Source organism: Manis javanica, chromosome 1 (assembly GCF_040802235.1).
Source record: "Manis javanica isolate MJ-LG chromosome 1, MJ_LKY, whole genome shotgun sequence".
Lineage (NCBI taxonomy): Eukaryota > Metazoa > Chordata > Mammalia > Pholidota > Manidae > Manis > Manis javanica.
In genome coordinates, this window is record NC_133156.1 from 189107461 (window position 1) to 189127584 (window position 20124).

General features: G+C 35.3%; 1 protein-coding gene across 5 annotated transcripts in view; it reads left to right on the forward strand.

The window, feature by feature from the left end:
* Positions 1–20124, forward strand: part of VPS54 (VPS54 subunit of GARP complex) — a 113237-nt gene that overhangs the window by 58706 nt on the left and 34407 nt on the right. For all 5 annotated transcript variants that reach the window (XR_005055428.2, XM_036996646.2, XM_017673991.3 and 2 more), the window contains 2 exons: positions 2202–2298; positions 19703–20037. Coding sequence is in view for 4 of the 5 variants with exons in the window: in XM_036996646.2 (XP_036852541.1) it covers positions 2202–2298; positions 19703–20037 (432 nt within the window). In the remaining variant the exon portion in view is untranslated. The remainder of the gene's footprint in view (positions 1–2201; positions 2299–19702; positions 20038–20124) is intronic.

Below are 20124 nucleotides of genomic sequence, written 5' to 3' on the forward strand. Positions count from 1 at the left end.
AAGGGATAAGGGGAGAGAGCAGTTAAGTAGAATTCAGAAGGAGAAAGACATGTAGTAGTTGAAAAAAAAAGGCATGTAGTAGTTGAAGTGATTTTCCATGGAGGGAGGCAGTCATCCTGAAGCCATCCCTAGGGAGGGACATAGAGTTACAAGTATCTTGCTTCCTTCCAATCCTCCAATTCCTCACTGGCCAAGCCCAGCAGATCAACCTCAGAGGGCAGAGAGGGTGGAGAGGATACAGTGTAAATATGGAGGGGGAAATTGAAGATATTCCATTTCAGAGAAATAGCAGTGTTGTTTAAAACTATTTAGGTATGTAATTAAAAACCAGCTTCTAATTGGCTTTCAGAAATTTGAGTACATAATGTTGAATTGCTCATGGTCTGTAATTTTTTGTTTTCACTCTGGAAATTCCTATTCTTTTATTTTGAGAAAAAGCGATAAATGTTTTATGATACTATGAATTTCTCATTCATATAGATGTCTAAACTTTCATAATTGTCCTAATATATGAATAGTAATAAAAACAGCTGTGAAACTTCTCTGGGCCAAACTCATAGAATGATGATTGTGGAGTTTTAATTTCAGTACATACCTAGTGAAAATTTAGTTTCAGAATCAGCTGGAGCAATCCTAATGCAGTAATTCCTAATCTTTGGAAAAATTAAGTTTTTGGGAGTCTGTTAAAAGTGCTATGTACATGGAGAGTCACTTGTTTTTAATTTTCTTCTTCTCAACTTAAATAGAGAACTTTTGTATCTCAAGTATAACAGTATCTTTTGAGAACAAATTCTTAGCTGCAGCAGCATCCATTAAATAATAATGAGTAATAAGTCATTCTAATACTATAAAATGTCTTTATGGAATTCTATTTTGCATTAGTTTTTTAAATCTTGAAGTTACTGATGACTATAAAAATATTAGCTATACTATTACATATTATACTAATAGATCTAGTACAGATAGTCCCCAACTACAATGGTTTGACTTAAAATTTTTTGACTTTATGAAGGTGTGAAGGCAATACACATTCACGAGAATACATTGAATTTTAAATGTTGATTTTTTCCTAGGCTACCAGTAGGCAGTACAATACTCTCTCATGATGTAGGACAGCAGCAGTGAGCTGCCGCTTCCCCTCAGCCACAGGATCATGAGAGTAAACAACTGATGCACTTGCAACCTTTCTGTATCCATACAACCATTCTGTTTTTCACTCTCAGTACAATATTCAATAAATTACATAAGATGTTTAACACTTTATTATAAAATAGACTTTGTGTTAGGTGATTTTGCCCAACTGTAAGTTAATGTAAGTGTTCTGAGCGCATTGAAGGTAGGCTAGGCTAACTATGACGTTCAGTAGGTTAGGCAGGTTAGTTGGATGAAATGCATTTTCAACTTAACCATGTTTTCATAGTTTTTCAACTCTATGAATTTTTCAGGACATGACCGTATTTTAAGTCAAGGAAGATCTATCTATTTATCGATGTAATATACTAGATATATAATGCACATATTAAACTATTAACATAATATTAATTGGCTAATACATGGCACTTTATTATGCACTGTGCATTGTTCTGAGTACTTCCTATTAACTCAGTTAATATTCACAGCAACCATATAAGGTAGGTGCCATTACTTTCTCCATGTTAAGATGAGAAAATTAGGGCATGGAGTGGTTATGTCACTTACCCAACATTATACAGCTAGTAAGTGGCAGGGCTCCTGAACTGAGGCACTGTGGCTAGAGAGCCCATGCTCTTAGTCTCCATGCCATATTACCTTTCATATGTGGGAAAGTACTTCTTAGTTTGTAGTTAGATAAGTAGTTAGGAGAGATGTTTGTGTTCTTTTTTTTTATGCCAGACTATATCTATACCTTTAAATAAAATGGGCTTATTTCTCTGTATCTTTTCATCCAGTGGTCACAAAGCATGTCTACATGGAATACTATAGATAAGATTCATAAGTCAGTGCAGTTTACTAGACTTGTCTTAAGAGATGTTTAAATGAGAGGGAGTTGTTTGGGTAATTGTCCTCTTCACCTCAGTTTTACAATTATAGTTAGGTATCTAGATGAAATTGAATTTTATTCTGTTACCAGATAGTATTTGGTATACTTTCCTCCACTTGAAGATTTTATCATATTGACCCAAAGACAATCATTATTTTTATTTTAATTATTTTTTTTCTAGGCTTGCAGATCAGATGAGAATGTTGAATTTTCCTCAGTGGTTTGATCTGCTAAAGGATATTTTCTCTAAGTTTATAATTTTCCTACAGAGAGTTAAGGTAAGCTTATGACTTGTCCAATCATGACTTGTTCAGAATATCCCTAAAATTAAGTCAGCTTTCTAGGTGTTAATATACATATAGAATTAAATTAGAATAAATTTTTTTTTGGTAATTTTTGTTTCTGTAATTTTTCTAAAGAGGCTTGTTTTTTTAATGAAATTTGAAGTGCTTCAGAGTATTTTGGTACCCTTTAAAAATTTGGGGTATTAAATTTTTAGATATTAAAAAGATTGGCATTAAATATTGCACAGTAATATTTCCTTTTGTGATTTTGTGATGCTTGAATCTCTAGATTATCTAGAGGTACAATATTGTGAAATACTCAAAAATCTGTCCCAAACCACTTAATTTTCTAGAAATTTAATGTTGATATAATGGTATTTTTTAACATATAGTTCATATTTAAATTGACCTACTAATGTCCTTTATTGCAGATTTTTATTTCAGTTTTCAATCAGGGATCCAGTCAAGGATCATGTATTACATTTCATTATTTTGTCTTTTTAGTCAAACCACTTTATTTTAAGGCACTTGATAAAAGGAAAAGAACACATGCCATATAGCATATTTCAGAAGTAAAGATGTCACAGACTCTAATATGTTTTGACTGGAATCACCAACATGTCATAGGTGTGTTTTAAATAAGACAGTTATAGGGAATTACTGAGTATAACAGGCTCTTTGTGAAATTTGATATTCTCTGAATTATTTAGTGTCAGCATTGTATCATATGTGCTAGTTAACATGCCTGGCATCTCCTGAATACCATGTTAAATGGTCTGGGGGACTTTGGTACTTTCCTATTACATGACCTTTCTTTATTGACATTGGGGTGATATTAAGTCATATGCATAAATTCTCCAATCAGAGTGGGAAAATTTTTATAAAATGTGATTCTTAATTTATTTAGATTGTCACTGAAATGTTGATCCCATCCATTAATAGTGATAGATAAGAAACCTGTATCTGTGGATTGCTCAGTTACAGGCCATGTTTTCACTTTTTCTTATATTCCTACCATGACCTCATCACATACACTTTTATTATTGCATGTTGGAAATTTAGTGCCTTCCTTGTGTAGTGTAGAAATGGTCAATTTTTAGCCAGTAATTTTTTTAAGTAAGTATTCTATTTTTAGGTTCTATATCAGTTAAACTAAGCCAGATTATTACTTAATATATGTACAATATGGGAAATGTTATTTGTTTTCATTGTGATTTCCTATTTTCACATTTAGGCCACTTAAAGTAATACTTCTCTGCAACATCTCTGAAGAAAATATATGTACTTTAAAAAATGTTACTCCTTTTTTCAAAGTTTGTGATTCTGTAAGGGTATGATTTCCTGACAAATAATGCTAATTACAAGCTGTTCATTTTTAGTGAAGAACTTAAAGTAACTACAAATTGGAAAGAAGTCAGATGTCTAACAGTAGCAGAATGGTGAATAAGTTATGCTTGGTATATTCATTACCATGGAATATCAATCATACAGCAGCCAAGGACTTTTAATGATTGAAGAAAATGCATACATTGTAACGTTAAGTGAAAAGATAAGATACAAACTTGTATAGTATGATTTCAACTATGTTAAAAAAAATTTTTTCTCTCTTCATCTTCTTAGAACAAGGAGACAGTTTGTCTTGTGGTTATCTTTAGGTGGTAGATAATATGCTATTTAAATTTGTTATTCATTCTTTGCCTTCTTCCTAGGTTTTCTACAAAGATAAGTATTACTTTTATAACCAGGAAAGACTGTGTTGTTTTTTACTAGTATTTACCATGTCACAGGAATAAACTATTTGAAGCTCTTATTTAATTTACCAGGGTTATTAGTTTACTATTCTACATTTTTGTATGTATTTCTCAAAAATAAAGGATATTTTATATGTCACTTAAGTATAAATTATATTTTTAAAATAAAGCTTAAAATTTAAGCCAATAATTTTTTGGAGTAAATGAGGAAAAATTAAAGGAACTTAAAATTTTCATATTTGATTATTAATGATTTAAACATTCATGTTGCTGATAATTTTATTTTTTGAATGTTTTTATTGTGGTAAAATACTCCAAACATAAAACTTACCATGTTAATCATTTTTAATTGTACAGTTTAGTGACATTAAGTACATTCACATTGCTGTGTTACTGTTACCACACCTGTCTATAGAACTCTTTTCATCTTGTAAAACTGAAACTTTGTACCTATTAAACAATAACTTCCTTTTCCATACTTTCTCCAACCCTTGGCAATCATCATTCTTTCTGCCTCTATGAGACTGTCCTCAAGTTTCATCCATGTTATAGCATGTATCAGAATTTCATTCCATTTTAAGGCTGAATAAAATTCCATGATATGTACTATAATTTGTTCATCCATTATCCATCATGGACACTTGGGTGGCTTCCACCTTTTGGCTATTGTGAATATCAATGTATAGTTACCTCTTAGCTGCTTTCAGTTCTTTGGGTATTTATCTAGAGGTGGAAATTATGGATCATATGGTAATTCTGTTAAAATTTTTTAAGAAACCTCCATAAGGTTTTCTATTATAGCTGTACTATTTTATATTCCCACGAGCAGCCAACAAGGGTTCCAGTTTGTCCACATCCTCACTAACACTTATTTTCTCTCTGTTTCTTTTTTGGATAGTAGCTATCCTAATTTGTGTGAGATGGTATCTCATTTAAGTTTTTACTTACATTTTTCTAATGATTAGTGATGTTAAGTGTCTTCATGTTCTTATTGGCCTTTTTTATATATTTGGAGAAATACCTCCTCTGCTCATTTTTTAAAAATCAGAGTTTTCATTGTTGAATTTTAGTTCTTTCTATATTTTGGCTATTAATGGCTTATCTGATATATGATTGCAAATTTTTTCTCCCATTCCATGTGTTGCCTTTTCACTCTGTTGATTGTGCCCTTTGATGCACAGAAGTTTTTAACTTTGATGAGTCCACTTTATTATTTTTGTTGTCATTGCCTGTGCTTTTAGTGTTACAAGAAATCATTGCCACATCCAGTGTCATGAAGCATTTCCCCTGTTTTATTCTAAGAGTTTTATAGTTTTAGGTCTTTTATTTATTTGAGTTAGTTTTTGAATATGGTGTAAGATAAGGGTCCAACTTCATTCTTTCGTGTGTGACTGTCCTGTTTTCCCAGCAGCATTTCTTGAAGACTGCCCTTCTCCATTGAACAGTTTTGGTACCCTTGTTGAAAATCATTTGACCATATATGTGAGAGTTTATTTCTGGACCCTCTATTCTATTCCATTGGTCTGTATGTCTGTGTTATGCCAGCACCACACTGTTTTGGTAACTAGCCTTACAGTAAGTTTTAAAATCAGGAAGTTTGAGATCTTCAAAATTGTATTTTGAATTTTTATTAAAATTCTAACTTGTCTGTACCCTGTAGATTTGGCTGATTTTGTGTAGCTAAAAAAGAGAAAGAAAACAAAACTTTAAGTGAAGCTTACATTCTTTTTGAGGAATTTTTAGTCCTAAGTTTTAATTTTGTTACATGAACAAATAATCATGGCCTGTCATTTTAGAGACTTATCAATATGATTACCAGAGTATTCATTCATTACTCTCAAGATTGGAAAATTTTATTTGGTTTAGTGCTCTGGTCTTTTTGAAACATAAGTTTGACTATAAGTTGCTGTAATAGATAAGTTCAGAAATCTGTTGAACCTAGATATAAAATCTTCTGGTATCTTAAGCAAGATTGGCTCTGGAGTTGGAAAAGATAATCAGCATACCTTTAAAACTGTAGTATGGTGAAAACAGTAAAGAAGAATCTCTAAGAAACTACCTGATACACCACATAGGGAAAATTTATAATTATATTAGGTAAGATGTTGGCAGTTAAAATAGGGCAAAGTATTCAAATCAAACTAATTTAAACAATAAAAGAGATGTATTGGCTCAGGTAAGTTAAAATAGTCCAAAAACGTCAGGCATGATGTGTTCTTGATTCTCTAGCTTTGTTTAATTCACTTCTATCTTTCTGTTTGTTGGCTTTGTCTTTAGACTAACCTAACTGTAGCAAAATGGCTACAGTATCTTTCATGTTTGTATACTGTATTATCTGGAACATTAGAACAAGACATTTTCTTCTCCAGTCATCAAATGAAAGTGCCTTTAATTGATTGGATGAGTTTAGGACTCATATCTAATCACTGTGATCAGGAAAATGCTGTGCACTGATTGGTTAGGGTCTGGATTGTTTTCTCATCTCTGAACTAATCACATGACATAGAGATTGGGAGTGCACTGAGTAGGCTATTCTGGGCCAAAAGCTGCAAGGTAGACTCAGTTTTGCATGACTGTATTACTAAGGTGGTATAGAATGGACAATGGGGAGGGAAAGACCATGTTCACTATAATAGTTTTTTATTTTAAAAAAAGTAATGAAAAATTAAAACAGAAGAGATAAGAAAGGCAAAACTAAGGTGGGTGAATATTAGACAGTAGTGGGTATTGGAAGCATCACTGGTGGAGTGTAGCAAGAAGCAAGTTTATGATAAGAGAAATGGCATCAATCAATGGAGAAGCTTAAAAAGGCAGTGTCCATAGATATTTTGGTACAATAGCATTTGGAAGACACAGAATCTGTATAAACTGTATAGGCCATTGTATCACTTAGAATGTTTCTTGTTCCAAGTAACCGGATATACAAGTCAGAGTGTTTTAAACAATTAAAGAGACTTACTAGCTCATATAACTGAAATATATCCAGACGTAGGTCAGCTTTTAGGTACTTTGGATAATGGTTGATGATGTTATCAAGCCTTGGCTTTGTTTCTCTTCATCTCTTTGAATCTGTCTTTTGTTAGATAGACTTTAAGCTCAGGCCAAGGTGGTTCCATGTACTGATTGGACTAGCTTAGATGCTTATCCTGTCTTTGGAGACCTAAAGTTAGAGCTGTCTTCCCTAGAAAAAGATGTAGATCCTGAAAAAGAAATCAAGGTCTTTGAGAAAGGAGGCAACAAATTATGAGGATGCAATCATCAGTGTTGAGTAGGCAAGTAGCCCCTTATTAATAGTCCATAGAGATATTAATTTATATACATTTACTCTTAATCCATCAAGCTTTTAATTTTTTAAATTGATGTATAGTACATATACAATATTATATTGGTTTCAGGTATACAACATAGTGATTTAATAGTTAATTTACATTATTAAATGCTTACAAGTGTTGTTACTACCTGTCAAAATAGAATGATGTTACAGAATCATTGGCCATATTCTCCATGCTGCACTACCATCCCTGTGACCAGTTTGTATTATGGTTGAGATTTTTGTGCTCCTTTGTCTCCCTCACCCACCCAATGCATCCATCCCAACCCCTCTTCCACGGTAGAAACCAGTCACTTCCCAGTGTCTATGAGTCTACTACAGTTTTTTTCATTTTGTTATTATTAACTGTATTTTCTATGCTGTACTTTAATCCCTATGGCTAATTTATACCATAAATGGGATTTTGTACCTCTTCAGCCCTTTCACCTATTTCATCTACCTTTACCCCCTTTCCCCATGGAAACCACCAGTCTCTTCTCTGTGTCTAGTGTCTATTTCTGTTTTGTTTGCTTGTTTTTTCAGATTCCACAAATAAGTGAAATCTTATGGTATTTGTCTTTCTCTGCCTGGCTTACTTCACTTAGCATAATACCTTGTACATCCATCCATGTCACAAATGGCAGGATTTCTTTCTTTTTAATGGCTGAATAATACTCAATTGTGTAGATGTACCACATCTTCTTTATCCATTCATCTATCGATGAACACTTAGGTTGCTTCCTTATCTTGACTATTGAAAATACTGTGGCAGTAAACATAGGAGCATATATATCTTTTTTTTTTAATTTTTGATTTTGTTATCATTAATCTACAATTACATGAAGAACATTATGTTTACTAGACTCTCCCGTACCCCAAGTCCCCCCCACAAACCCCATTACAGTCACTGTCCATCAGCATAGTAAAATGTTATAGAATCACTACTTGTCTTCTCTGTGTTGCACAGCTCTCCCCTTTCCCCCACCCCCCACATTATACATGCTAATCATAATACCCCCTTTCTTCTTCCCTGCCCTTATCCTTCCCTACCCTCCCATTCTCCCCAGTCTCTTTCCCTTTGGTAACTGTTAGTCCATTCTTGGGTTCTGTGATTCTGCTGCTGTTTTGTTCCTTCAGTTTTTCCTATGTTCTTATACTTCTGCACAGATGAGTGAAATCATTTGGTACTTGTCTTTCTCCACCTGGCTTATTTCACTGAGCATAATACCCTCTAGCTCCATCCATGTTGTTGCAAATGGTAGGATTTGTTTTCTTCTTATGGCTGAATAATATTCCATTGTGTATATGTACCACATCTTCTTTATCCATTCATCTACTGATGGACACTTAGTGCTTCTATTTCTTGGCTATTGTAAATAGTGCTGCGATAAACATAGGGGTGCATCTCTCATTTTCAAACTGGAGTGCTGCATCCTTAGGGTAAATTCCTAGATGTGGAATTTCTGGGTCAAATGGCAAGTCTATTTTGAGCATTTCGAGGAACCTCCATACTGCTTTCTACAATGGTTAAACTAATTTACATTCCCACCAGCAGTGTAGGAGTTCCCCTTTCTCCACAACCTCACCAACATTTGTTGTCATTTGTCTTTTGCATGGTAGCCATTCTTACTGGTGTGAGGTGATATCTCATTGTGGTTTTAATTTGCATTTCTCTGATTACTATTGATGTGGAGCATCTTTTCATGTGTCTGTTGGCCATCTGAATTTCTTCTTTGGAGAACTGTCTGTTCAGCTCCTCTGCCCATTTTTTAATTGGATTATTTGCTTTTTGTTTGTTGAGGTGCATGAGCTCTTTATATATTTTGGATGTCAAGCCTTTATTGGATCTGTCATTTACGAATATATTCTCCCATACTGTAGGGTACCTTTTTGTTCTATTGATGGTGTCCTTTGCTGTACAGAAGCTTTTCAGCTTGATATAGTCCCACTTGTTCATTTTTGCTTTTGTTTTCCTTGTCTGGGGAGATATGTTCATGAAGAAGTCGCTAATGTTTATGTCCAAGAGGTTTTTGCCTATATTTTTTTCTAAGAGTTTTATGGTTTCATGACTTACATTCAGGTCTTTCATCCATTTTGAATTTACTTTTGTGTATGGGGTTAGACAGTGATCCAGTTTCATTCTTTTACATGTAGCTGTCCATTTTTGCCAGTACCATCTGTTGAAGAGACTGTCATTTCCCCATTGTATGTCCATGGCTCCTTTATAGAATATTAATTGACCATCTATGTTTGGGTTAATGTCTGGAGTCCCTAATCTGTTCCACTGGTCTGTGGCTCTGTTCTTGTGCCAGTACCAAATTGTCTTGATTACTGTTGCTTTGTAGTAGAGCTTGAAGTTGGGGAGTGAGATTCCCCCCTCCCCCCCACTTTATTCTTCTTTCTCAGAATTTCTTTGGCTATTCGGGGTCTTTGGTGTTTCCATATTAATTTTTGAACAATTTGTTTCAGTTCGTTGAAGAATGTTGTTGGTAATTTGATAGGGATTGCATCAAATCTGTATATTGCTTTGGGCAGGATGGCCATTTTGATGATATTAATTCTTCCTAGCCAAGAGCATGGGATGAGTTTCCATTTGTTAGTGTCCTCTTTAATTTCTCTTAAGAGTGTCTTATAGTTTTCACGGTATAGGTCTTTCACTTCTTTAGTTTTCAGGGTATAGGTTAGGTTTATTCCTAGCTATTTTATTCTTTTTGATGCAATTGTAAATGGAATTGTTTTCCTGATTTCTTTCTATTGGTTCATTGTTAGTCTATAAGAAAGTCACAGATTTCTGTGTGTTAATTTTGTATCCTGCAACTTTGCTGTATTCCGATATCAGTTCTAGTAGTTTTGGAGTGGAGTCTTTAGGGTTTTTTATGTACAATATCATGTCATCTGCAAATAGTGAGAGTTTAACTTCTTCTTTACCAATCTGGATTCCTTGTATTTCTTTGTTTTGTCTAATTACCGTGGCTAGGACCTCCAGGACTATGTTAAATAACAGTGGGGAGAGTGGGCATCTCTGTCTTGTTCCCAATCTCAGAGGAAAAGCTTTCAGCCTCTCGCTGTTCAGTATAATGTTGGCTGTGGATTTATCATATATGGCCTTTATTATGTTGAGGTACATGCCCTCCATATCCATTTAGCTGAGAGTTTTTATCATGAATGGATGTTGAATTTTGTTGAATGCTTTTTCAGCATCTATGGAGATGATCATGTGGTTTTGTCTTTCTTTTTGTTTATGTGGTAGATGATGTTGATGGATTTTTGAATGTTGTACCATCCTTGCATCCCTGGGATGAATCCCACTTGGTCATGGTGTATGATCGTTTTGATATATTTTTGAATTCGGTTTGCTAATATTTTATTAAGTATTTTTGCATCTACGTTCATCTGGGATATTGGTCTGTAATTTTCTTTTTTGGTGGGGTCTTTGCATGGTTTTGGTATTAGGGTGATGTTGGCTTCATAGAATGGGTTTGGGAGTATTCCCTCCTCTTATATTTTTTGGAAAACTTTAAGGAGAAATGGGTATTGTATCTTCTCTGTATGTCTGATGAAATTCTGAGGTAAATCCATCTGGCCCGGGGTTTTTTTTCTTGGGTAGTTTTTTGATTACCGCTTCAATTTCTTTGCTGGTAATTGGTTTGTTCAGATTTTGTGTTTCTTCCTTGGTCAGTCTTGGAAGGTTGTATTTTTCTAGGAAGTTGTCCATTTCTTCTAGGTTTTCCAGCTTCTTAGCATATAGGTTTTCATAGTAGTCTCTAATAATTCTTTGTATTTCTGTTGGGTCCATCGTGATGTTTCCGTTCTCATTTCTGATTCTGTTGATGTGTGTTGATTCTCTTTTTCTCTTAGTAAGTCTGGCTAGAGGCTTATCTATTTTGGTTATTTTCTCAAAGAACCAGCTCTTGGTTTCATTGATTTTTTCTAATGTTTTATTCTTCTCAGTTTTGTTTATTTCTTCTCTGATCTTTATTATGTCCCTCCTTCTGCTTACTTTAGGCCTCATTTGTTCTTCTTTTTCCAATTTTGATAATTGTGGCGTAAGACTATTCATTTGGGATTGTTCTTCCTTCTTTAAATATGCCTGGATTGCTATATACTTTCCTCTTAAGACTACTTTCGCTGTGTCCCACAGAAGTTGGGGCTTTGTGTTGTTGTTGTGATTTATTTCCATATATTGCTGGATCTCCATTTTAATTTGGTCATTGATCCATTTACTATTTAGAAGCGTGTTGTTAAGCTTCCATGTGTTTGTGAGCCTTTTTGCTTTCTTTGTACAATTTATTTCTAGTTTTATACCTTTGTGGTCTGAAAAGTTGGTTGGTAGAATTTCAATCTTTTTGAATTTACTGAGGCTCTTTTTGTGGCCTAGTATGTGGTCTATTCTGGAGAATGTTCCATGTGCACTTGAGAAGAATGTGTATCCTGTTGCTTTTGGGTGTAGAGTTCTGTAGATGTCTATTAGGTCCATCTGTTCTAGTGTGTTGTTCAATGCCTCTGTCCTTACTTATTTTCTGTCTGGTGGATCTGTCCTTTGGAGTGAATGGTGTGTTGAAGTCTCCTAAAATGAATGCATTGCATTCTATTTCCTCTTTTAGTTCTGTTAGTATTTGTTTCACATATGCTGGTGCTCCTGTGTTGGGTGCATATATATTTAGAATGGTTATATCCTCTTGTTGGACTGAGCCCTTTATCATTATGTAATGTCCTTCTTTATCTCTTGTTACTTTCTTTGTTTTGAAGTCTGTTTTGTCTAATACTAGTACTGCAACCCCTTCTTTCTTCTCTTTGTTGTTTGCCTGAAATATGTTTTTCCATCCCTTGACTTTTAGTCTGTGCATGTCTTTGGGTTTGAGGTGAGTCTCTTGTAAGCAGCATATATTTGGGTCTTGTTTTTTAATCCATTCATTGATTGGTGCATTCAGTCCATTTACATTTAGGGTGATTATCGATAGGTATGTACTTATTGCCATTTCAGTATTTAGGTTCGTGGTTACCAAAGGTTTCAGGTTACTTTCCTTACTATCTAAGAGTCTAACTTAACGCACCTAGTATGCTGTTACAAACACAATCTAAAGGTTCTTTTCTATTTCTCCTCCTTTTTCTACCTCCTTCATTCTTTATATATTAGGTATCAAATTCTGTACTTTTTGTCTATCCCTTGATTGACTTTGGGGATAGGCAATTTAATTTTTCATTTGCCTCACAATCAGCTGTTCCACCCTCCCTACCGTGGTTTTACTACCTCTGGTGACAGCTATGCAACCCTAGGAACACTTCCATCTATAGCAGTCCCTCCAAAATAGACTGCAGAGATGGTTTGTGGGAGGTAAACTCTCTCAGCTTTTGCCTATCTGGGAATTGTTTAATCCCTCCTTCAAATTTAAATGATAATCTCACCAGATAAAGTAATCTTGGTTCCAGGCCCTTCTGCTTCATGGCATTAAATACATCATGCCACTCCCATCTGGCCTGTAAGGTTTCAGCTGAGAAGTCCGATGTTAGCCTGATGGGCTTTCCTTTGTATGTGATCTTATTTCTGCCTCTGGCTGCTTTCAACAGTCTGTCCTTATCCTTGATCTTTCCCATTTTAATTACTATGTGTCTTGGTGTTGTCTTCCTTGGGTCCCTTGTGTTGGGAGATCTGTGGATCTCCATGGCCTGAGAGACTATCTCCTTCCCCAGATTGGGGAAGTTTTCAGCAACTACCTCCTCAAAGATACTTTCTTTCCCTTTTTCTCTCTCTTTTTCTTCTGGTATCCCTATAATGCGAATATTGTTCTGCTTGGATTGGTCACACAGTTCTCTCAATATTCTTTCATTTTTAGAGATCCTTTTTTCTCTCTGTGCTTCAGCTTCTTTGTATTCCTCTTCTCTAGTTTCTATTACATTCATTGTCTCCTCCACTGTATCCAACCTGCTTTTAATACCCTCCATCGTGTTCTTCAATGATTGGATCTCTGACCTGAATTCATTCCTGAGTTCTTGGATGTCTTTCCTTTGTATGTGATCTTATTTCTGCCTCTGGCAGAATTCATTCCTGAGTTCTTGGATGTCTTTCCTTTGTATGTGATCTTATTTCTGCCTCTGGCAGAATTCATTCCTGAGTTCTTGGATGTCTTTCCGTACCTCTATTAGAATGTTGATGATTTTTATTTTGAACCCCCTTTCAGGAAGAGTCATAAGATCCATATCACTTAAATCTTTCTCGGGAGTTGTATTAACAATTTTACTCTGGACAAGATTCCTTTGGCATTTCATGTTTGTATATGGCACCCTCTAGTGTCCAGAAGCTCTATTCTGGAGCTGCTCAGTCCCTGAAGCAATGTCCAGGGTCACAGGGGAGCGGTACTGGTGCCTGAGGGGAGGAAAGAGCTGTTCCCTGCCTCCCCACTGCTGTGCCTGTCTCCACTTCCTGAGCCAGTGGGCCGGTCACACAGGTATGTTTTTGTCCCAGAGCAGCTGGATATGGATCCGGAATGGGATTCCGGCCTCTTTTGCTATATATTTAATTAAAAATGTAGGTGTGGATTTATTTCTGGGCTCTCTTATTCTGTTCGATTGGTCTATGTATCTGTTCTTGTAACATTACCATACTGTTTTATTTTTAGTCACTGTAGCTTTGTTCTTTCTCAGGATTGCTTTAGCTGTTTGCAGTCTTCCATGGTTCCATACAAATTTTAGGGTTATTTGCTCTAGTTCAGTGAAAAATGCCATTAATATTTTGATAAGGGTTGCATTCAATCTGTACATTGTTTTTGGCAGGATGGCATTTTGACAATATTCATTCTTTCTCTCCATGAACGTGGGGGTAGAATTCCATTTATTTGTATCTTTAGTTCCCTTCATTAGTATCATAGTTTTCAGATTATAGGCCTTTCACCTCCTTGGTAAGATTTATTTCTAGGTATTTTATTCTTTTTGATGCAATTATAAATGGAATTGGTTTCTTGATTTTCTGCTAGTTCATATTAGTATATAGAAATGCAACAGATTTCTGTATATTGATTTTATATCTTAAAACTTTATTGAATTTAATTTTTAGTTCTAATAGTTTTTTGATGTAGTCATTTGGGTTTTCCATATATAGTATCATATCATCTGCAAATAGTGACAGTGTTACTTCATCCTTACCAATTTGAATGCCTTTTCTTTCTTTTTCTTGTCTGATTGCTGTGACTAGGACTTCCAGTACTATGTTGAATAAAAGTGGTTTCAGTGGGTGTTTTTGTTTTGTTCCAAATCTTAGCAGAAAGGCGCTTCCAGCATTTCACCATTGTGTATGTTAGTTGTGGGTTTGTCATATATTGTCTTTATTATGTTGAGGTATGTTCACTCTGTACCAACCTTGTTGAAAGTTTTTATCAGGAGTTTTTTTTTGTCAAGATGTTGAGTTTTGTCAAATGTTCTCTCAGAATCTGTTGAGATGATCATATGGTTTTTATCTTTCCTTTTGTTAATGTGGTATATCACATTGATTGATTTGCAGATATTGAGCCATTTCTGCATCCCTGGAATAAATCCCACTTGGGCATATTGAATGATCCTTTTGATGCATTTTTAATTTGGTTTGCTAACATTTTATTGAGAATTTTTGCATATGTGTTCATCAGGGATATTGATCTATAATTTTTTTGTAGTGTCTTTGTCTGATTTTGGTATTAGAATAATGCTGGCCTTGTAGACTGAGTTTAGAAGTATTCCTTCCTCTTCTGTGTTTTGGAATACTTTAGGAAGGATAGTAGCTCTTCTTTAAATGTTTGGAGAATATACCTATGATGCCATCTGGTACTGGACTTCTGTTTGTTGAGTGTTTTTGATTGCTACATCAATTATGTGACTAGGAATTCAGATTTTCTTCTTGGGTTTGTCCTGGAAAATTATACATATCCATTTCTTCTAGGTTTCCAATTTATTGGCATATATTTATCATAGAATTCTTTGTTTGTTCTTGAATTTTTGTGGTGTTGGCTATAACTTCTCCTTCTTCATTTCTGATTTGTTTATTGTGTCCTCTTTTTTTCTTGGTAAGTCTGGGTAAGGGTTTGTCTGTTTATCTTCTTGAAGAACCAGTTCTTGGTTTCATGAGCATCTTTAATGTGCCTGTTGGTCATCTGTATGTCTTTGGAAAAATGCCTGTTCAGGTCCTGTGCTCATTTTTAAATTTGATTATTTATTGGGTTTTTCTATTATTTTCTTAGTCTATTATATTTATTTCTGCTCCTATTTTTATTATGTCCTTCCTTCTAACATTGGTCTTTGTATGTTCTTCTTTTTCAGTTTTCTTTAGTTGTAAGATTAGATTTGTTTGAAATTGTTGTTGTTTCTTGAGTAGGCCTGCATTGCTATGAACTTTGCTCATAGAACCACTTTTACTGCATCCCACATATTTTGAACTGTTGGGTTTTTGTTTTCATTTATCTCCAAGTGTTTGATTTCCTCTTTCATCTGTTCCTTGATCCACTGATTATTTAGAAGCTTGTTCAGCCTCCATGTGTTTGTGTTTTTTCCAGTTTTTTCTTGTAATTGACTTCTAGTTTCATACTGTTGTCCAAAAAGATGCTTGATACAATTTCAATTTTTAATATACTGAGACTTGTTTTGTGCCCTAATATGTGATCTATCCCAGAGAACATTTCATGTGCATGTGAGAAGCATGTCATGTGCATTTTGTTGATTTGGGGTGAAGTATTTTGTATATATCTGTTAAGTCCATCTGGTCTAACATGTTGTTCAGTGCCACTGTTTCCTGATTGATTTTCTATGTGGATGATCTACCATTGATATAAGTTGAGTGTTGAAGTCCCCTACTATTATTATATTACTGTCAAGTTCTCCCTTTAGGTCTGTTAATATTTGCATTATATATTTAGGGACTTCTGTGTTGGGTGCATAGATACTTAACAATTGTTATATCCTCTCATTGGACTGATCCCTTTATCATTATGTAATGCCCTTCTTTGTCTCTTATTACATTCTTTGTTTTGGAGCCTATTTTGCTTGATATAAGTATTGATATTCCTACTTTTTTTCTTGATTCTTTTTGTATGGAATATCTTTCTCCATCCCTTCACTTTTAGTCTATGTGTGTCCTTACGCCTGCAGTGATTCTCTTGCAGTCAGCACATAAATGGGTCTTCTTTATCCATTCAGCCATCCTCTGTCTTTTGATTGGAACATTTAGTCCATTTACATTTAAAGTAACTATTTTTAGGTATGTACTTGGTGCCATTTTGTTAATTGTTTTCTGGTTGTTTTGTAGTTCTTCCCTGTTCCTTTCTTCCTCTCTTGCTCTTTTCCCTGTGACTTGATAATTTTCCTTAGTGTTATATTTGGATTCCTTCTGCCTTCTTTCTTTTGTATCTGTTACAGGCTTTTGGTTTTTGGTTACCTACCATAAGGTATATGTGGTACCTTATTGACATATACCTTCCTATACATATAACAGTCTATATTTGGTTGATGGTTGCTTGATTTTGGAAACATTTTTAAAGTAATAGTTTTTTTTTTATTATTCCCCCTCCACATTTTATGTATATGCTGTCATAATTTACATCTTTTTATTTTGTGTATCTCTTGACTAATATTGTGTGTAATTTATTCTGCTACTTTTGTCTTTTGAACATCATACTTGCTTTGTAAGTGATTGGTCTCCTACTTTTACTACAGGTTTGTTTCCACTGATGATACAAATTTAAATTTATAAACATTACTATCTAAAGAAGTCCCTTTAACATATACTATAAGGCTGGTTTAGTGTTGATAAATTCTATTAACCTTTGTTTAGCTGGAAAACTTTTAATCTCTCCTTCAACTCTGAATGATAATCTTACTAGATAGAGTATTCTGGTTGTAGATTTTTTTTCCCTTTCAGTGCTTTGAGTATTTCATGCCACTCCCTCTGGCCTGCATATTCTGTTGAAAAATCTCCTGATAGCCTTATGAGGTTTCCTTTGTAGGTAACTTTTCTCTTGCTTTTGAGATTCTCTCTTTATCTTTAATCTTTGCCATTTTTATTACTGTGTGTCTTGGTGAGGACCTTTTTGGGTTCATTTTGTTATGGGCTCTCTGCACTTCCAGGACGTGGATGTCTGTTTCCTTTCCCAAGATAAGTTTTCAGCTATTATTTCTTTTAATAGGCTATCTATCCCTTTCTCTCTCCTGCCTCTGGGACCCCTATATAATGTAAATATTGTTTCATTTGGGGTTATCATTTGGAACTCTCTTAGCATTTTCATATTTTTAGAAATTCCTTTTTTCTCTCTGTTCCTCACCTTGTTTACCTTCTACTAACCTGTCTCCAAGCTCACTGATGCATTTTTCTGTATTTTCTGGTTTGCTATTCATTCCCTCTGTTGTATTTTTCATTTTAGTTATTGTGTTCTTCAGCTCTGACCAGTTCTTTTTTATAGTTTCTATCTCTTTGTTGAAGGTCCTCCCAGAGATCATCTATTCTTTTCCCTAGCTCAGTAAACATCTTTATAATCATTACTTTGAATTCCTTATCAGGTATATTGCTTATCTCTGTTTCATTTAGCACTTGTTTTGGTGTTTTCTTTTGCTTAGAACATATTTCTCTGCCTCTTCATTTTGTGTAGCTGTCTGTACTTGTTTTTATGTATTAGATAGATCTGCTATGCCTCTTGGTCTTGTCAGTAGTGGTTTCATGTAATAGGCGTCCTTGGTACCCAGAAATGCAAACCCCCCTGCTCACTGGAGCCAGGCATTTTAGGATGTTCCCTGTTGTGTCTGAGTTTGTGACTGCTGTTGTTGTGTTCCTGTCAGAGCTGCCCTCTGCCTGGCTAGTCAGTGGCCATCCACTGCTATGCCTCAGAGGGTAATAATGCCTGGCTGTCCACAGTGGCTGACTACTGCTGGGCTAGGTGCTCTGGGTGTGGCAAGTCTGCAAGAAAATGCTGGCACTAAGCAAGAAGGAACAATGGAAAATTTCAGAGCTGGCTCCCCCAAGTGTCTGGCCCATTGGACTGAGGAAAGGCTGGAAAAGTGGCATCTGCCAGCCTTTTCTCTTCTGTAGAGGAGAGACCAGACCCCTGCCTCTCTGGCACACTTCCTAAAGCTAGAAAATATCCCCTCAAATTCCTGCCTCTGTGTTGCTTGTCAGTGGGATTGACAGAGCATGCCAGGCAAAGACCCAGCTTCCCACAGTGCTCAACTCTCCCTGGTGTCTGGCCCCATTAATTTTCAAAGCCCAATGCTATGGGCCCTTCTCTTCCCAGAGTAGCTCCTCGGGACCAGGTGTGCCAGGCTCCTGAGTGACTTACTCTTCCCCATTCTGTTCCTCTCTCCCGTCCTGCTGTGGGCTAGGATGCTGAAAGGGCTTGAAACCTGATCAGTCACAGCTGTGGCCCTTTACCCTTCTCAACGTGATCTTCTCTTTTTTTTTTTTTTTTTTTTTTTACCTGTTGTAGAAGGCCTATTCAGTGATCTTCAGGTCATTTTCAGAGTAAATTATATTTGATGTAGTTGGTTCCTTGGTATGTTCATGGGAGGAATCACAGTGTCCTCTTATTCTGCCATCTTCTACTCTTCTCTAGCTTTCAATATTTATTAAGTCCTCCTGTGTGCCCAGCACTATTTTCTAGTCATTAGGATTGTCTCACTGAACTTATATTCTAGTGGAAAGAGACCTATAATTAAAAAATTAAAAAGGTAATAATAACTGTTATTTTTTAAAAGCTGTGTAATGGGATAGAGTTGCTAGGAGTCAGAGGAGGCTTCTTTGAGGAGGTCACATTTGTGCACCAACCTGTGTGATGAGAAGGAAACATGTATGCAGTAATCAAGGTGAAGGGCATTCTAGACAGAGGAAACAACAAAGGCATTGAACTGGGAACAGTGAAATTTAGAAGAATATAAAGAACCGGTATGTCTGGAGAGTGGTGAATGAGTGTGAAAAGGCCTGAGATGAGGAGAGAGATGGATATAAGAGTAGGCATGGTAAGGAATATGGATTTCTTTTTTTTTAAAGCAGGCACATCAATGAATATGACTCTCTGGTGGGCAAGTTATGTTTCATGGAACCTTTTTAAGAGGTTGGAGAAATATTCAATATATTTTAAGGAAATCTCCATTTACAAAATCAATTAAAATAAAGAAACTATACTTGTAAGCTTTAGGGAATCCATTTCTCTTGAGCATTTCTTTTTCACGAGACACCTTTACTGTGTAATACAATACTGTGTGCATACTGATATGCATGACCTTTATTAATTTATAAGATGTTCAAAAGTATATGTACAGAATTCACTTTTGGAAACTTTAGGTACAAGATATTTTAAATCCTTTGAAAATGTATCCTGTTTTCTTATAGGCAACATTAAATATCATTCATAGTGTTGTTCTCTCGGTTCTTGACAAAAACCAAAGGACTAGAGAGTTGGAGGAGATTTCACAACAGAAGAATGCTGCAAAAGATAATTCACTGGACACAGAAGTGGCTTACTTAATCCATGAAGGCATGTTTATAAGTGATGCATTCAGTGAGAGCGAATTAACTATAGCAGTCGACACTGCATCTCAAAGAAATATATCTCCAAATAGCGAGCCCTGCAGCAGTGATTCAGTATCCGAACCAGAATGTACTACTGATTCGTCATCCAGCAAAGAGCAGACATCCTCTGCTATTCCCGGAGGTGTGGATATCATGTGAGTATGGTGACTTCTAGCAGCTTAATGAGATATCGGTTTCAGTAAGATTGATTATTCAATTTATTGAAAAACCATGGTCTTAGA